This window comes from Oxyura jamaicensis, chromosome 4 (assembly GCF_011077185.1).
Source record: "Oxyura jamaicensis isolate SHBP4307 breed ruddy duck chromosome 4, BPBGC_Ojam_1.0, whole genome shotgun sequence".
NCBI lineage: Eukaryota > Metazoa > Chordata > Aves > Anseriformes > Anatidae > Oxyura > Oxyura jamaicensis.
The window spans coordinates 90276195-90294971 of NC_048896.1; the positions used below are offsets into that span (position 1 = coordinate 90276195).

At 41.7% G+C, this 18777-nt stretch overlaps 2 protein-coding genes across 3 annotated transcripts in view; one reads left to right on the forward strand and one right to left on the reverse strand.

Moving 5' to 3' along the window:
- Window positions 1-18062, reverse strand: part of POLR1A (RNA polymerase I subunit A) — a 31338-nt gene extending 13276 nt beyond the window's left edge. Inside the window, exons 1-23 of the mRNA XM_035326003.1 lie at window positions 17924-18062; window positions 17224-17428; window positions 16437-16586; window positions 16250-16357; window positions 15327-15412; window positions 15103-15212; window positions 14549-14635; window positions 13821-13923; window positions 13186-13348; window positions 11215-11388; window positions 10887-11009; window positions 9962-10189; window positions 6624-6878; window positions 5995-6186; window positions 5385-5528; window positions 5047-5230; window positions 3465-3547; window positions 3197-3355; window positions 2773-2871; window positions 1763-1915; window positions 1488-1570; window positions 747-912; window positions 312-533 (exon numbers count right to left, since the gene is read on the reverse strand). Of these exons, the coding sequence (XP_035181894.1) occupies window positions 312-533; window positions 747-912; window positions 1488-1570; window positions 1763-1915; window positions 2773-2871; window positions 3197-3355; window positions 3465-3547; window positions 5047-5230; window positions 5385-5528; window positions 5995-6186; window positions 6624-6878; window positions 9962-10189; window positions 10887-11009; window positions 11215-11388; window positions 13186-13348; window positions 13821-13923; window positions 14549-14635; window positions 15103-15212; window positions 15327-15412; window positions 16250-16357; window positions 16437-16586; window positions 17224-17428; window positions 17924-18000 (3354 nt within the window). The 5' untranslated portion in view covers window positions 18001-18062. The remainder of the gene's footprint in view (window positions 1-311; window positions 534-746; window positions 913-1487; window positions 1571-1762; window positions 1916-2772; window positions 2872-3196; window positions 3356-3464; window positions 3548-5046; window positions 5231-5384; window positions 5529-5994; window positions 6187-6623; window positions 6879-9961; window positions 10190-10886; window positions 11010-11214; window positions 11389-13185; window positions 13349-13820; window positions 13924-14548; window positions 14636-15102; window positions 15213-15326; window positions 15413-16249; window positions 16358-16436; window positions 16587-17223; window positions 17429-17923) is intronic.
- Window positions 18063-18216: 154 nt separating this feature from the next.
- Window positions 18217-18777, forward strand: part of PTCD3 (pentatricopeptide repeat domain 3) — a 36415-nt gene continuing 35854 nt past the window's right edge. For both annotated transcript variants that reach the window (XM_035326009.1, XM_035326010.1), the window contains exon 1: window positions 18217-18287. In XM_035326009.1, the coding sequence (XP_035181900.1) occupies window positions 18217-18287 (71 nt within the window). The remainder of the gene's footprint in view (window positions 18288-18777) is intronic.

Below are 18777 nucleotides of genomic sequence, written 5' to 3' on the forward strand. Positions count from 1 at the left end.
TACTTTTTGAAACAGCAGGGCTGGCTCAAGAGATCTGCTCTGTGTAAAACACGCAAAAATAGCCCTATGGGCTGTTTTCTAAAACCAGTTTTACCACAATTTTTGGCCTCTGTCCTAGCAATACTGCCCACAGACTTTAAGCAGTAATAAATGAATCTCAGTTTCATTACTCACACAGCTGACATATGATCCCTTCAAAAGATAGCTTGTTTAAGTAGACCTTGAAACACATTGCAACAACAGAAGTCACTGAATTCTGCAACTTTATTAACGAAAGAGGGGCTAGGTCAATTCAACTGCGTCCATGTTACCTGTAAAGTAGCAGGATCTCTTCCATTTTTGCTTTCTCCCCCTGGCATCTGTGCTTTTACACTTGCCATTTTCTTCTGGGAAAACATCAGAAAACCTCCTTCTCTTTGCACAGGGTTCTGGTGCCTGGCTTGCCACTTCCTGATGGCTTTGAACTGCTGGTTAGCTTGGTTAGACTCCATCCTTGCTAAAGCTTCATCCAGATGGTTTGTCTTCTGGATCACCTACGAGAAAGTTGCCTTTATGGTTACCTTCCTCTCTATACTCGGGGTAGCTGAACAGGCAGAGCAAACTGAATAGGTATTTACTGCAATTCAAAAGGTTCAGCTGCAATAAAACAATTTTCAAATCCATACATCTTTACGTGACTAGTGTCGCTCTTCTCTAAGTAGCAACCCCTTCACACCATATAAATAGTTAAAATTTAGGTGCTCTACCTCATAGTTTTCAGCAATGAAAGGAAACTGCTCAGGCTGTAAGAACTGAGTTTTAGGGATATCAAGGCCGTCTTCTCCATACAGAAACTGCACAACACTGCCATCGCTATCACGGACAGTCAGGTCATACTGAACCACCAGTCCTTCCAGATGTTTTATGATACACCTGTCTCAAAGAAAATTAAAAAATGCTGAGGCTACACAGTAACAAGGATGATAACTCTAACATGAAAAATACTGTTTTCAGTAAAATCTTAACTGCACTTAAGGACTTATCAGGAATTCTACAGGCGAAAAGTATTAGACATGACATACAAACAAAACGTGTAATGATATTGCAATGTTTTCTGCATGTTGCTCCATCCAACTTCCCTGGACTGAAAAAACTTAAAATGAAACAGCAAGTTACTTGCCATTTCTGTTCTCAAACCAACAGCTGTGTGCAAGAAGAAGGCAACTCTCTTTTAGAACCCTTCACTACCCTCCAGAATTTCCACCTTCTATATACTGCAGGTGTGGCCTGAATAAAAATGAGCCCCACAACGTGGCCTAAAAGCTGTGAGTTGCCAGGAATGTGTGTATCTTTCCTTGTCACAGGAAATTTGGAGAATTTCAAACTCTTTTTGTGAAAATTAAGTACCCTATGAAGCTTATCTAAGCTACCTAAGCACTTCCTCCAGTCTACAATACTTTAGGAAAAAATATAATTTAAAGTCTGGGATCCTTTAATAAGCCCCTTACCTTTGCAGGTACCCAGAACGGCTGGTTTTGACAGCTGTATCCACAAGACCTTCCCTGCCAGCCATGCAGTGAAAGAAGAATTCCTAAACATAAGCACAATCCCATCAGCATTCTGCTGACAAGTACACAAAGACTGGTAATTCATACTCTTTCTGAAAAGCTGCATTTGAAAGCAGGGTAAGCACAGCTGATTTATCTACTGTTGCAAGAACTCTGTATTAAAATAGCAAGATCTAAATAAATTTCAGTATAAGCAGAATGAGTATTAAGCTTACAGATGGTTTGATTCCAGTGAGAAATCTGCCAGTAACAAACCCTCCTGAGCTAGGGGAGAAATCGTAAGGTTGGAAACACGGCAGAGACTTGCCAGATGCCATCAGCGGGGGTCTTCGACCTTCCAGCTCAATCTGGCCCAGCAAACAAGAAATCTACGTGTGGACAGGAAGAGCACAGGCAAGAAAGAAAAAAGGAAACATCACTTTTCCATCAAACTTTTTGCTCAATTAAGTGCAATGTTTTTTCTTGAAAAACTTAATAAAGCAATTACATGTTCACTAAATGTTATGTTCATTAAGTGTTCTTACTACTGATGGACAGTAATTGCATGTGGATCTCATCTGGTCTTTTTAAATAAAGTAATTCCAGCCCCTTGACCCACTCTCAACACTTCTATTCACGTTCTGTATGAATATTTTAACACAAATAGATGTGAAACTGTTTTAAATAATTAGTTCCCTTTAAATAATTAGTACCCTCACCACCTCCCAGCAGTGCACTAAAAACAGAACAAAAATAAATAAATAAATAAAATAAAAAATGAACCAGACAACCAATTAAAACCTCTCTTGACCTTTGGTACTTTAGATAGCCTTTTTATACAGCGTGTTTGGTGTTTTGTCTGCATTGCAGAAAGCAAAATGAAACAGCATTGTTGCCATTTCCGCTAAATTCAAGGTAAGATTTTGTTGTTCCTATTTAGCAGTGGAAGAAGGAAACTGAGGGGTCAGTTTCCAACAAGAGCCAGGGAAAACTACTTCTCCTGCAGGTTTGTTTGTATTATCTGCAGCAGTCCTTCCAACAAGGAGGCCTGCAGTTTCTGTAAATCCTAATGTACTAAGAACTACATTCTTCCAAGATTTTCCATGCAAAAACTTGCATTCCCAAAGCCCACAACAAAAATCCCGCACTGCGATTAGAGAGTCATACAAGACCTACTCCGTAACTTGCATTCATGGACAAATTACATCAATATACGTAGCTGCTCAATAATTATAAGTGTCATTACCTGCACTGTATTTACAGTGGACCCTTTGGCTCCTGACTGTACCATCAATTGCAAATTGTTCTCCGGAAAGCTCCTGTGCAGACCAAGGGGCATACAAACCTGTAGAGTTGGAATTATGGCGAGGGGAACAACACAAAACTATCAGTAATAAACTAATGAACCAAAGCAATTCCTGTCAAAGGCTTTAAAAAGTAAAACCAGGACAAATCACAGGCATTCCTATTTATAATTTTAAAAGCCTTTTCAATATTAAGCCATCCTCTCATTCAGGGAGGATGAGGGTGAGGTACTGGCAAGGCAGACTGTGAAGCCTATGCTGGGGACAGATGGAAAGCTCCCGCCTCCAGAACAGTCAGGCACCCCTCATCAACATGAAATTAACTTTCCAAACAAGATTAGTATATACAGATGCCTCGATGCCAACCTTGTTAACTTCATTGTTGTAATTGTTTACTTCCTCCTTGAATTTCAGATCAACCATGTTAAAATCCCTCTGGTCTTTGCAGAGATGGGCATCCTGCCATTTCCCTTGGACCTCCTCACATGATGTTGCTTCTGGCAAATTAAGAGCAGCCCTAACAGCCTGAAAATAAAACAGTTTTTTTTTTAGGTGCCAAGCAGACAGGATTAAATAGTGCAGATTTACTCATTTTTAAAATTATTATGAAAAAAGTTCTGCAAAAATGACTTACTTCGATACCATGCTGGTTTGATTTTTCGATGATTTTTTGTCTTTTCTGGTCTGCTTCAGGTTTAACCAAGATATCTTCAATCCCTTTTAAAGAAGACAGACAGACCACATAATGATCTAACCAGAGAAACAACTGAGAACATATTCACCACTTCCTGCAGAAGTCACCAAAAATGGTCACTAAAATGGACAGAACACATGATGGATGAGGAGAGACTGAAAGAGATGCATTTGTTTGGCTTTTAAAGATACAAAGAAATAAAATTTCTTTAAGAGGAAAAAAATAAATCACAGTATCTAAGCTCAAATGTTGGCCAAGAGGGATTGTAGAACTGCCATCCTGGAAGATATTCACTTGGCTGGACACAGCCCTGCACAAGCTCACCTGGCAGGACTTGCTTTGAGCAGAGAGCTGCATTAGATCACCTCCACGGGTCCCTCCCAGGCTCAATTATTCCAAGACTCTACACATTCAGCATTTCTATGGGGACCAATGGGACTCTTTAGTACTGAGTTGCACACAGGTTTATAAAGCAAAGGAGCTTACAGTCCCATTACATGTCCCTTCACTATCCAATCCCTGCTCTCTTCTTCCCATTACAAACTTGTCTCCTCTTCACGGACTCCTTCTGAACCTCATTCATCTCACCTCTAAGTCTCATTTTGTTCGGTCCTGAATCATCTCATCTTCACCAAACGCCAGGCTCCTGCTCCAGTCCCACTTCCCTTTTACCTAAGGTTTTAAAAATATGATCCCAGGCTCTTCGCTCATTATCTCTACCAAAGGAGCTTTTGTGCCCTTGCTCTCAAGATCTATTTTCTGTATCTTACAGCCAACTAATTGTCTTACTTAACAGATCTACTGCTTTTCCCTGGTTCATAGAAGACTGTCGGTTCCTCGCTGCTGCCAAAGCTTACTACTGCTCTACGTAACTCCAAGTGATTATGTTGTGCCTTCACAAGTGAATTTCAACTCTCCTGATGCTACCGACTTAAATTTTTCATTAGCATAAGAACACCTTGCAAAGCTCTACACGGTCATTTGAAATATTTTAACTACTGCAAGAGGGAGCAGAGTAAGGTTCAATTTTTTATTGACTGCCAAGTGCATTTTTGTATGGCTTTGCAAAGCCGTAATGAAAGTCAAATATTTATCAGAAGTTTTACAGTAGAATGAGGTATGCAAGACTTGACTAATAACCCCTCAAAGTCCTCCCATCTCACTTATCAGTTGTTACGGTCTCTTTTCAGAGAAGTAAAAAAACATGGAGCCTCAGAGGGGGTTTTGTCACAATAAAATTTAAACACAGGACATTTACACTCTTCACACTTTGATCAGGCTGGCCAGATGAGAGAATTAATGGACATCTTTAAGATTATACTTTCTCTTTATGCTTAAAAGGCCAACTGTAAAAAACAGGAGTGAGGGGAAAAACAGTTGGCAAACAGCGATCCCAGTCAAGGACACTGTCCTGTGGAAGTTTATTTCCAGAACTCTTGGCATGTATTCTACCCAACACTGTCTGTTTTATACCTCATGAGGTGATGCGGTGCCCTGGTGAATTAGTCCTTGTGTTACTCACCCATTGTAAATCCCCTGTAGAGCTGCAGATAAGCAGTAAAGAGGCGTCCCAGACAAGTTAGCACCTTCCCACTAGTTTCACCCCCATAGATTTCATAGCAACAGTGGACCAGGCCATAGGCAGAGCTGCCAAAGTGAGCTTTGTCCAACACGCCGCAAAGCAATTCTCCATTTCTAATAATAACCTGAAAAAGAAAACACAACTCTTCGGGAAAAAAGAAATTTTGATCCCAATATGACCTTTTCAGATTTTTCTGAGTAATACAGAAGAAAAAAAAAAAGGCTTTAGGTGAAAAGCTTTAAAAGCCCACAGACTGGTGAACAGTTAAACATATTCACCTGTGATTCACACATTGAATCAAGGTTTAGACATCTGTTTGCAGGTCCCTTTATCCAGGCTCTTCCACCAATCTTAGCTTTTCCAGTCAAGTTCAGTGGGACATGGTTTTCTGGAATTATGTTTATTAGCAACGTAGAAACAACCTATAAAGAAGCAGAAAGAATGTCAGGAACTATTTGTTTCCCATATTCCTTTCTCACTGTAAAGAATTTGTCAAAGAGGATGAAACCAAAAATCTATGCATGTATTTTTCACTGACGACAAATCTTTAAAAGCTCAAAAATCGGATGCTTACAAGACAGGAATATGCTCTTGCAACTCTAGCATCTGCAAGATCAATGAGACACAGTTACTCGGAAACAAATGGCACCAGTGCTTTTTTTATTTCCTTGTTACTGGGAAAAATAACTGTCCATCCACTTAGGCTTCTCAGATACCACATCAATATAATGATGATATCAACGAAATATTCGAATACCAGAGTATCCATACGGTTTTGCTTAGACAACAGGATCTAGCTTTTCAGCAGCCCCCAGCAGCCCTGATTTTAACACTAGTGTTCTACTTTGGAACCATCAGCATTCTTTAACCCAATAAATTATAAACTACCTGCTTTCCTGTCCATAGTCGTTGTGGTTTCATAATGGCAGGAGGAAATACTTGAATTCTTCCTTTTTTGTCTGTCAGTCCCCGGTAAACAAGCTCCATGTATTGCTCTCTTGTGAAGAAGCAGCCCCGGGTTGTCATGCTGACTCCAGAAATCATGTGATCCTGGATCAGTCCTGGAAGCGGCTTGCCATCCTAAAGAAATCCGGAAGAAAAAAGGTTTGGTGGGGGTCAAGTGCTAGCAACTCCTCAAATTAGTCCAGCTGGATAAAAGCACCAAAGTCTCTTCGGAAGAATGGTTTATTACTGTACAGCTCGCTTCTAATCTCTCCAACAATTCAAATGAACAAGATTGTTTAGATGTGATGTGCCCTCTCCAAAAGAGAGAGAAGAAATTGATTCGGGGAAATGAGAAGCAGGCAATAATGCCTGAACGACAAAAATCCACTGAAGGAAAGAGCACAGCTGGCAAAAAATGGGAACAGGAAAGGAAACGATAAATAATAATTTAAAAAGTAAATAAATGAAAAAGAACAAATTTAATCTCATTTATCCATAGAAAAAACAAGACCAAAACATTTTAAACAATGCGATTTCATGTAGGAATAAGTTTGTTTGACAGTTTTATTTACCTTTGGAACTAGATACTGTTCATCAGTAAAGGCTAAAGTGTAGGCCTCTGCTCTACCCAGCTCACTTTGTGGAAAATGGGCATTCATTTCGTCACCGTCAAAATCAGCGTTGTAAGCCTTGCAGTTGGCATAGTGAAGCCTCAGCACTTTTTCTCCAGGCAGGATTCTGGCCCGGTGAGCTTGGATGGAGGGTCTGTGAAGAGTGGGCTGGCGGTTCAGTAAGAGCACATCTCCAGTTTTAATGTGACGACAAACCTGCAAGAGAATTTCAATTGATCTCTATAAAACATTTCAATGCGTGTAAAGAATCCATCTTTAAACACGTGCATTCAAAGCGTTTTCTTTCTAGTATTAACATTCTGTGCAAAAGGTTTACGAGAATCAATCAAGACTACTTACTCCCGCAGCTCTCTGCTCTCTACCAAACCGCAGCCCGAGCCTGCTTTGTGCTCCATTAACACCCACAAACCACAGCAACCAAACCAAGGGAGCCGCGTGCAAGCCACACCCTGCCAGGCTCTCCTCTCCCCTGGCAATACGGGCATCAAAGACTGAAAAAGGGAAAGTCTGGTATTTCTAAGTGAGAAAATAAACCAAATTTACCCAAAGGCAAACTGAGAGTACCTGTCACCATACAGCCAGTGCTGGACAGCTCGGAATAAGATAATATGACCAGGTAGCTGGAGCAGAGGCAGGGAACTCAGTTCTAACTTCACGTTTGAATAAAGCACATGGTGGTGGTCAGACAACAAGTTCTCATCTAGAACACAGCCTCTCAAAATAGTCTCACTTTAATTTGTCAGTATATATACACTGTAATAGATCCACAGAAGTGGTCATCAGCAGCTCAGGATAACCTTTTTGTAGAGTCTAAATACTCAGCGCTAAACTGAATATATGAAGATTTCAGCAGGCATGCTGTGATTTCCAGGAGTTAGGAGCCAACAGGGCTTAAGCACGTGCTTAACATTACAGAATGCATTCTTAGCCTGATTTGTGGGAGTCTTCAGCACCTGTTCCATCAGTGAGCTCAATTTTCACACCTGTTTTGCTGGTCATCATCCCAGTAAAATAAGCCATGGTGAAATTTTGAAGTTCTTCCTACTGAGCAGGACTGACAACACTAAAGCACAGAACACTGCACCTGTGACGGATGCAGCTTTGCAGTCTCTGGTGCAGCAATCACCCAAGGAATTACCAATTTCCACTCCAGCCCTGATGAATCACAGCAACACTTTGTGAGCCTCAAGCACCACCTTGTACGCGAGGAGACCGGGTGGCATCCTTGCTGATCCCACTGCGACGCTCAGTCTGGGGCCTCATAACGGTGTGTAATGTAAGGGGGAGATAATTTATTCCTTGCAAGTAAAGAACTTTTAGATTGACTTTAACCAATGCTTTGCTTGGAAATGCCCACAAAGTTCAGAATTGGAGCCAAAACTTAAAACGCCTGAGCCCTGACGTTTGGAGGCTCTCCAAAAACCTGATTTCTTTCCCTGTGTATTTACCACATGTAGGATTGTGTTTAGCCCTGGAGGATTATTCTCAGCCTGAAAAACACACATTAAAAGAGGGACTCTTTACGGAAATTCATGTAAGAGAAGAAGAGAGTACTGAGCTGTCCAATGGTTTACTACTCCATTTAATGATCTTCCTACATGCATTTATTTGAGTCAGAACAGACCAAGTTCTAACAGTTAGGATACTTCTATAACCTGACAATCACGTAAATCTGACACTCCTGTATGTTATTTTCCTCATCAGGTAGCCGTAGTTACTCATTTCCAAAGCATGCTACCCAGTTATTACTGGAAAATCCTTAGCTTTAGCACTGCAATTCACAGATGCTTTTCTGCCATAGCACACAACTGTGAGAACTAGTTTCAAATGCCACCCAAGTTAAAACAAATTACGACGCCAAGGAAAAAACTGCTCTGTCTGTACAGCTCACAAAAGCGCTTGGGAGCTAAAGCTCTCTCCTTGAACCGCTGTCCTGGTCAATAGGGTATTCCCTCTTCTTGCTCCTGCCCTTCCGCTTCACATGATACCAAAAGCAGCTCTTTTTACTCTCTGTCTTGAATATAAACTTCTGTCAGACGTCTGCACATACTGTTTGCACTGATGAACCCTGAGGAGAGAGGATGGCTTTCAAAAGGTGAAAGCTCTACCACCACTTTTACTTAACAGCCACCTCGGCTGGAAGCCAGGAGTGCGTGGGTTCTGCTTGCCTGAAAATAGACCTCTTCTTAAAAGGCTTTAGGCTCATCCAGGAAACAGAAGCAATACAGAATTTGCAAGAGCGTTGTAACTATGATTTTTATCCCTGTGATAGGTTTTGAAAGAAGAGACATCACAGAAATGCTTTGTCTTAAATATCAAATCTATACCCCACTTCTATTAGACATGGGTATACGTAACAGGCAGCACGAAAAGACCATTTGCCATTTCCACACCAATTCTCCCCAGCACCTAAGCAGCGGGTTGTCAACACTCGCAAGGTTGGGAAATATCACGACTGAGAAGTTTCAAAGGTTGATTAAGCGGCAGCACAGAGAACTCAAATCCTCCAGCAGCTCCAGAGAAACAACTGATATAAGGACCAAGCACAAATGTTAACGTCTGTACAAACAGATGGGCTTCAGTGGGGTTGTTTCTTGCTTTGTCATCTGCAAAATGAGATGGGGAAGGGGAGAGGGATCCTAGGTTACAGCAGGCAGTACCAAAACACAGACCACTCCTCCCCTAGTCCGTGCCACTCCCAGCACAGCTGATGCAAAACAGAGAACTCGACTCTGTACTTGGTCATGGGCACCCATCGTGGCAGACAGGTCACATCAGCTGCTTGTGGTGCACCTACTCTACCAACATACTGAATTTCAGCTACCACCATAAAACTGCTCCAAATACAGAACATTTTGGTATTTCTAAAGGAGATGACAAAACTCTAAAATAGGCTGAGAAGGGCAGGGAGGCGGGGGAACACAAAAGCATAAGAATAGTAATAAGTATCTTCCATACTACTGAGGCTTTCCAAGAACAGCCAGCTGTAAGCAAAAGACTCTTCAGCATCTTGACAAGATGAACACCACACACTGCACATTAAGAGGTGAGTGAAACTGAGGATGGAAAAATGGTTATTAAGATTTGAAAAAAGTATCAAACTTTTCTTCTCACATACTCCCTCAACCTTTTCCAAGCCGCCTACTAAAAGACAAGACAATGCTGCTCAGGGAGTCTTTTGGAGCCTGTTAGAACCACTGCCAAGGACAGTATTATCACTTATAAAACCCACCACACAGAGAGGATGGTTCTGCCAAGCCTGTCTTAGTCATACTCACAATCTTCAGTCCTGTCGGGGGTGCACCTGAGGAAGGGGTGAGAAGCTGCTTAGCTATGGCTTCCCTCTGGGTCAGGCTGCTGGCACTCAGCACCGTACGAGACCCGTCCTCGTTAATGACCATGGAGGCCCCAGGGTGAACCTTCGGGCCGTTTATGACAGCTTGCCGCAGCTCTTTGACATTCCAGGGAGTGACCGGCTGAGGGTAGGTCAGTTTGGTAGCAAATACCTAGACAGGAAGGAAAAAAAGGAAAAATAACTACTTGTTCTGCTTTCATTTAGAACAGAAGTCACTGAGGAAACAGGGTCAAACGTTAACTCAGACAATGCAAACATAAATTACGTGAAGATTTTGGATGCATCTCCTCTTCAACCTATTGTCCTGCCAAGTGGCATGATTTTAGATTCTGCAAACAAACTGACAATACAGGGGGAAAACGTTTAACCACCAGGCTCACTGTTCTCAGATAGGCAAGCAGAAAAGACTGTTTCTGAGAAGTTAAAGTTCAGGATTGGTGTAAACTCTGGGAGTCGTTAAAGATGAAGCTTGAGACATATTTACGGCTGTTTCTTAAAGGCTGCCAGGCCCGTTACAAGATACTCTACAAAGATCAAGAGAGTCAGTCACACAACCTACTTAGAAAGTTTGCACTAATTCATAAGCCAAGGAAGCCTTTATTTTTTTTTAACATCCTCTTTCCTAGACTTAGTGTTCAGTATAATGGTAAGAATTTCCTGCTCTTCAATGTTCCTTCTTCATTAACATCCAACGGTAAGATACAACCGTGACGCACTAGGGAGGAAAAGGTCCAGACGGGTCAGTAAATACTCTACATTTTAAACTATTTACTGAGCAGCTGAACACACTAAGGTATAGTTCAGTCCCCAGCTGTACCATAAGGAAATACTCCTTTCTTTCTTCTTACCATGGGAATGCCAATCTCATTGGTGCCAATGTACATATCAGGGCAAATGACTGATCGAGCTGCAAAATCCACACGTTTTCCCATCATGTGCTTGCGGAAGAGTCCTTCCTTTTTCTCTAATAGCTTTGAAAACAGAAGTTAATGACTAAAATGCGAAAGACAAAAACATGCAACATGAGACAGATTCTCAAGACATTGCAGTGATGATTATCATGAAAATCCCTATACAATGAGCACAAAATATAACACTTAGTTCTTATTCCATCCATTTCTCTTGCTTTAACAGTCTGTGACACACAAAGTCTCTAACACGCTCCCTGCCACCCACCTGACGAATACCAGGGTATTTTTCAGTCATTAGTTTGTCCATGTCACTGTCAAAGACAATGTTGACGTGAGTCTGAAGACGAATCCAAGTGTTGTAAAGCTTATCTGCAATGGTCTGCCCTGGAATTGTTGCCAGGACAGAATGGTCCAGAGGTTCATTACTCTCAGCGGTCTCCTGCAGAAACAGAAAATAGGAACTGGACTTACCAAGAAATACCTACTATATACCAAGCTGAAGTCACAGTGTTAAATAACAAACAAAGCATTGCCCACTATTTTGCACCTCACTGAATAAACCAAATCAAAAAATAAAATTAAAGGTATGATTACACTGCTATTACACCTAAGTGTTTCAGACTGGCCTGCTGTCAAGATTTAGAAACTGACTTGGAGATCTTCAAAGACCACGCCTACATATTCCAGTGGCATTTTACTAGCTGATTGCTTGGTAAGTGACAGTCCTCTTTCCAAATTAGCTTTTTACTCGTTAGTCAGTCTAGGCTAAGAACCACTTTGCTACTGGAACGTCCTATTTTCAGATGGAAATCCAAACCCAAGAGCTTGCAACACTTACATCACTGTTCTCACAGTCTAGGAGGCTGTATACCAGTCATCTCCAAAACACATTTTTTCATAGTCACCTCAAACATTTTCAGAGCACTTCTCCACCTAGTGGCCAAACTCTCAGTAACTAAAATAAAATGTTTAAAAAGACTTAAACTTCAGGATGTAAACCAAGTTTCCACCTGAAACTAAGCCTAGTATCAAAGAACCCTTAATAACATACTTCATGAATAAATATGAAAAGAGGCTTTCAGTATGTGTATGATCAATTTCTGCTCTGTAGGTTAAGTGTGGTGGTTAACCTGCACTATTTTCAAATTAGATACAAGAAGTTTCTTTTGTTCTCTTGTAGAGCAGTACATCGGAGTGAACATGTCTGCCAGAAACACAGAATTTCCTCCAGCCTAAACACCACGCAGACAGAGCAGGTTAGGTTGTCTGAACGCTGTCTGAAAAATATTAGGCTTCATATCAGTGGAGGGAAAATATTTGGAATACAGATGACACTCCAAAACAAGGGTATAACTGTTATTACAGAAGAAAAAAAAATGTATGACGCAGAAGCTTGGGATATCCAGACTGAATCTACCTTTTCTTCACAGTTATGTTCTCAAAACGGGGATTTCTAAGGCAAGAGATGTATGTCCCAAACCTTAAAACTCCACAGAGAGTTGCATACTGTATGTCAATTGTGCTTAGAAAAGGGCACTTATTAACTATGAGTGAGCATGCACATATTTAGTGCTCTGCAAATTCACAGGCCAACGTACCATGCAGAAAGTTCCCTCTGTAAGCAAACTCCATGATTCACAGTCTCAACACTAACGTTGAGGTGTCCCTAGCTTTCTCCTTGAAGCCTTCTTAAAACAAATACAGGAAAACAGCATGAGGCCACATAGCCTGGATAAATGGCGGTGACAAATATTACCATGTAAACTGGTTGGCTGTAAGCAAGCATTGTTACTCATTATGGATATTTGGAAATTTTTTAGTTCATCTAGACACTAATGGTTAAAAATAACCAGGATCACAACTGGCTCTACTAGGCTTAAAAGATAAAGTGGCTTTTTTCCACTACCATTTTTTGTTTCATGAGATTCTGGAGAAGTTTTATTGTAAATTGTTTCTGCTGTACGTATTTCATTATCCAGTAAGAGGAGCCCACGTTTCACATACAGTAGACTAATATAAAAACCACAAGTAAAGAAGTCTGCATAAAATGATATTCCCTTTGCACTAGAGAGCTGAGTGGAAAGATGTGAGCAAAAATACCTAGAGAAGACATCTAACAGCATATATTCCAACAACCCAGGCAAAAAATGTTACTGAACCAGTTTAAACAAGAGCCTACCCAAACTGCACCCCACATATCCAAATAGTGAAGAATAAGATAACCAGTAACTCTTACTGTTTGGATTTCACCTTCTACAGTTTTAATTGGCTGACATTGTTCTTTTGCCATGAAAACCAAGAGCTTCCGTATCAGTTTGGCATCTTTCATGACGGCCTGCAGGTTGACAGTTTGACCATTCGTAAACATCCGGTCTCCAATACGATTCACAGGACGATACCTACAGGAGGTCAAGATCACTTCAGAAGATCAGCGTCACCAAAAAGCAGCATAATAAATCTCAAACACTCTAAGCGAAGTCTTCAACACATGAACAAGTAATCCCTATAAACTAACAGTGAGCATTTGAAACTTCATTCATTATACTGGCACAGTCATAAGAGGAACGATTCCTTAAGACATTCTATCAGCACTCTACTGCTAAAACATCCTAATATTCTGCAGTAATTTGAAATGCTAATACCAAAATACACTTTTTTCAAAACTATTTCACTCCTTTAGTACAACGTCAAAGGAGTTTGGTAAAATTATCATCAGTTACTGCTGTCACTTTTGTTTGTTGAAGTCTCCACTGACATTTTAGCATGCCAGTGTCTGTACTACAGGTGTTTGCATCTCTGACTTCTGAGAAGAGTATTTGGTTTAACCCATTATTTGTTTTGTACTTGCTTGGGGATTTTTTTTTATTTTACCTCGAAGGTGGAACCACAAGCAGATCTAAAAAAAACATATCTGGACTAAATCCTGAACTCTGATGGGAATCCATCCCAGGAAAGAGGTAACGCAAAAAGAATCCTGAAAAGATAAAATAGAAAAGATAAACACATTATTGCTGCCTTTTTTTTTTTTTTTTTTTTTGAACCTAACCCTCCCCCCCAGATGCACTTGGTCAATCAAAAGAATCCGCTAAGTTAAATACTAGAGAGCTTGTTTAAAATAAAAACATTAAGGCATAAGTACTTTAGAAAGAATTTCATTGTTCGTTTTGGTCAAATATATTTTTCTGTCACTGACTGTGACTGATACATGAAACCCTTTGATTTTTCCTGACAACTGTAGACAATTTTAGTGTACAGGACACTCAGAAGAGGAGACCACTAAATACATTCCCAGTTTTTAAATCAACGTAACTGTGGGGAATAGTAGACCCAGCACCATGTGAGCATCATATCCTCCTTAAGCAACAACCAAGCTTTGTGAGGAGTCACAATTTGAGAACAGCTCGAACTACTTTACTGAATTCAGTTCTCTGCCTTCACTAGGTACTAGCCCTTCTGTCATAAACATTTATTTTGCAACCAGGAGCCCTCCAGGCAAAAGGTAAAATTTTGAAAAGGATTTCATACGGAAACAAATGTTTGCAGACTTTGTCCACTAAAGGACAAAGAAAACAGGAGAAAGCATTGCTCTTAACAATTACCTTCATTCTTCCACAGAGACATGATGAATTCCTTGGCAGTCATTGGTGTCAGGTACCCTCTCTTCCCTAACTGGGTTTCATCAATAGCTTAAAAATAAACAAAAAACAAAAACACAGGGTTATTTTGAAAGGTTTTCTTGGCTTACAACGATCAGTGTTTCCAGCAAAGATAAGGAGTGGAAATAACACAAAATACATTGGCTAACATCTATTTTAAAGCATCAACATGCTTGCTTTTGGGATCCGAAATTAAAGAAAGTGAGCCTTCTCAGTATGGAATAAATAAGTCATTTATGTGACTAGTGAATACCAATATGTAGCTGAAATAAAACTCCTTCTTCACAGCTAAAGCATATGCTTTACTTGATTTATTTATTAGCGGTGAATTGTACCCCTTCTTTGAATGATCTCACCCACTGACCAAAACAAAAACCAAGAGTCAACCTACAGCTGAGAAAGACACAAGCAGGACTCGAGTATTACCAGTGAGACCAAGGTTCAGATGAAATACCTGGATGAGAAAACACCTACAGTCAGGATGGCGAATATTTTACCTGCTGGCTCATCCACGGTGCCTTTCTCTCCGGACTTACGATACACTGTGGAAGGATAAGTTACTGTCAGCTTGCTGTTATGCTCTTTTCGCACCAGTGATCTTCTGGATCTAAAAGAAAAAAACAGAAAGAAAAAAGCAACGGTAAGAAAAAAGGGTTAATACAAAGACTTACAACATTTTACTCTAAACCATCTATTTACTTCCTCGTGTAGTTAAACTTACTTGCAGTTTGGGCATCGCTTTGAAGTCATATGTGCTTTCCAGAACTGTGCTATCAGTTTATTTCTACACTCACAAACGTTTTTTACCTGATAGAGAGGAATTAAAAATATTGAAAATAATGGAAATAACTTAAAACATTTGACACAAGTTTATTAAACTACCTAATTTACATCAAACTCAGCATTACACACACAAGCCCAACATTCACCTCCCTGCTTTGAAAATTTATGTTATCAATAATCTTTAATCTTCAGGTCGGTGTTAAATTTTAGAGCTTTTCTCTAATCTAAAAGGCAGAAGATTGACCAAAATCACTCTTCTTTTGACCGCTCACGAATACATGAATTCCAAAGGGTTTCAGGTTGGTTTTGAAAAAATAGTTTAAGGAACTAAATTTGGCTTATAAGCAAATCTGCTCTAAGATGTTAGAACTTAGTAGTATTTACTTTTACTAACATCGTACATTAAACTGCATTTAAAAGAAAAGAAGAACTCAATTACAATCACATAATTTATTTTTTTTAAGGTATGTTATGCTGCAAAACCGCTGGATGCCTGAGTTCAAAAACGTTCTGCAGCTCAGAACAGTTGGCACATTATACAGAGGTATCCTTATCTGCAGGTAACATACCGACAGAAATATGAGGCTTTTTTATATCCTATTCATACTATAAAAACATCTCCATTAGCAGAAAACAAAGCATATTTTATAGTAAACCTAGTAGTTACTCCAAGCTCTTACGGGCCAGCAAAAAAAAAAGTATTTTTAAGCTTAATTTTGGACATGACTCTCCAAATGTCACACACTTCAGAACTCAGGGACAAAATCTAAAGTCTGCGTAGTCAAAGAGACTTTCTTTCGCACATTGCTGTATTAAAAGGACAAAATGTGATATCCTAAGAGGAGCACTGATTCTACTTACATTTGAACACTGATCGCTTGGTTCTTGACTTTGCAATATCTCATGGACATGACGGTTTAACTCTTCTTCAATTTCTAGAGCTGTTGCATCTGCACTTTGCTCTAAGAACTGAAAGAAAAGGAATAGGTAAGTCTATATCTACAGTACCATCAACTCTAAAAGGAACAGAGAAAGACAGAGTACTTGCCCTGTTCAGGACGACTTCAAGATCATGGACTGCATGAAGCAACCCATTCTCCAGAACCTTCAGCTGACTTAGCAGTAAGTGAATCACAGCTCTGGTACATGTCAGCATGTGACAGTTCAAACAAGAACCTCGAATTAGAAGGTATAATTTCTGGGGAAAAAAAAAAAAAAAAAAAGAGGAAAAAAGTTATCCTAATAGATATATTAGCTCGTACACACATTGTCACTCAGCACATTGCTGGACAGGTTGTTGAGTCTTATCCACACTGGCACAGTTTTCTGGAACAAGTTGTTCTGGAACAAGAGGACCTATAGGGACAAGTATACAAATATTGCTATTTCAAGCTCAAACCCCTGAATGTCCAGGAAGCACTTAGAGATTCTAAAGTAAAAGAAGGTAGCTGTTCATCTAAGTTTGCAGTAGCAATTTAAAGAGAACAACTAATAGTTGTTACCATGTCATCCATTTAATTAAGCCACGAGACCCTGTAGCTGGTGATATGGTTTGGTGATCAACGCTCCTCCCTCTTGCTTATCAATAGTGCATAAAATAATAGTCATAGCAAAGAATGTACTTTGCAAACATCTACAAAGTCTACTTACATTGAACTATCACGACACAACAAAGCTTTTCGACTACATTTACTGGTTATTAAATAGAAATACAGATAAATTAAGAAAAAAAACACCAGATCTTGGTACCTTTTCTATTTTAAAGGACTACAAACTATCGCAGCTTGAACACCACCAGCCACTTCACCTGCAAGGTAATAATGAAGCATACTTACATCAAAAAACAGAGGGTTGTAGACAGTCAGAGGCAGCTCTATGTGGCCAAAATGACCCGGGCAGTTGCTGAAGTTCTGCATGCACGTTGCACAGGCTTCTTTGGAATCTGGAGGTCCCAAGGCCAAGTCGTACAGCCCGTTGACAGAAGGATTGCCCACATTATCCAAATACTGAGGATCTGTTATGGCTTTCACACTCAGCTTCCTGAGGATGGAAGAAAAGAACAAAAATCAGCTGGAGCAAACAGCCGTGCCACATACACTTGAATATGAGAATGAGCATTGGCATTTAGCATCTGGGTGACTTTTTAGTGATAAAAACGTCTTTTTGAGAGCACGGAGGTCACGTTGGACATATGACAGGGATTTATGTATCGTTAACTACATTATCTGGGTACAATTGCACGTAGCACAGTAAATATTTACTTTAAACCTTTACTAATAACCTTTACTCGCCGCCTCCTTGCCCCCACAGCCCCACAGGGAGCCCAGCACCCGGGGGGAACCCATGGGCCATCATCACTGAGGGCCGGGTCGCACCGAGACTACGACTCCCATCATGCCTCACGCCCGCAGCCCATGGAGCCCGGCCGGCGCTCCCGCGCAAGGCACCCTGGGAGTTGTAGTCCCCAACCCACATGCAAACCTGTACAGGGCACGGCGTGGGGAGAAAAGGCACAAGCCTGCCTCGGCTGCTCACCTGATCTCCTCAGCCGTGTACATGCCGAAGGACACCCTGGCGAACCGCCACCACGGCACCACCTTGGGCGGCCTCATGGCGAACGGGCGAGCTTTCTCCCAGCCGCTCGGCAGCCGCTGCGCCACGGGCGGAACCACGCGGGGAAGGAGGGGGGGGGGCGGGAAGGGGCGAGGCGGTGCCGGGACGTACCACGGCTGAGGGGAGGCGGCGGGGGCAGGGCTAGCGTCCCCTCCCCGCCGCGGCAGTGGTACGGCCCCGCCGCCCAGGAGGCGCTGCGCGGTGTGGCGGCCGGCATGGCGGCGGGGCGGCTGGCGGCGGGCTCCTGGCGGCAGGCGGTGGCGCTGAGCAGGCGGAGGGGCTACCGGTAAGGGCGGGCTGCCGGTTAAGGGAGAACCCTCGGCGGGAAGAAAGGGGACGGGGGAGGTGGAGCCGTGAAGAAGGAGCCCCTGAGGGCGGGCTGTGAGGGGGGAGTGAGGCGGGAAACGCCGCTCATACGCCCTCGTGTGGGTCCGCGCCGCTGGGATCTGCGCATGCGCGGCCTCGGGGCTGACCCTGAGGGGGTTTTGGGGGGGGGGGGGGCCCTCCGGGGGTGTTTTTGTGCGGGGGTTTTGTCAGGTTTGGGGGCTCCGAGGTTCCTTTTCGTCCCCGGAGACGGTTGGAGGTGTTAAAGTGATTCTTAGCCCTAGAAAAGGGGCAGCTCGAATGAAAGGGTCCTACGCCAGCTGTACCCCTGCTTGGGGGCCAAATTTTGAGATAAAGGAGTTATAACCGGTCATATCAAGGTGCGAATTGATAAGGAGCAGTTCCAGCTATTCATGGCACTGCAAAGAACAAAACCACCTTAACAGTGTCTC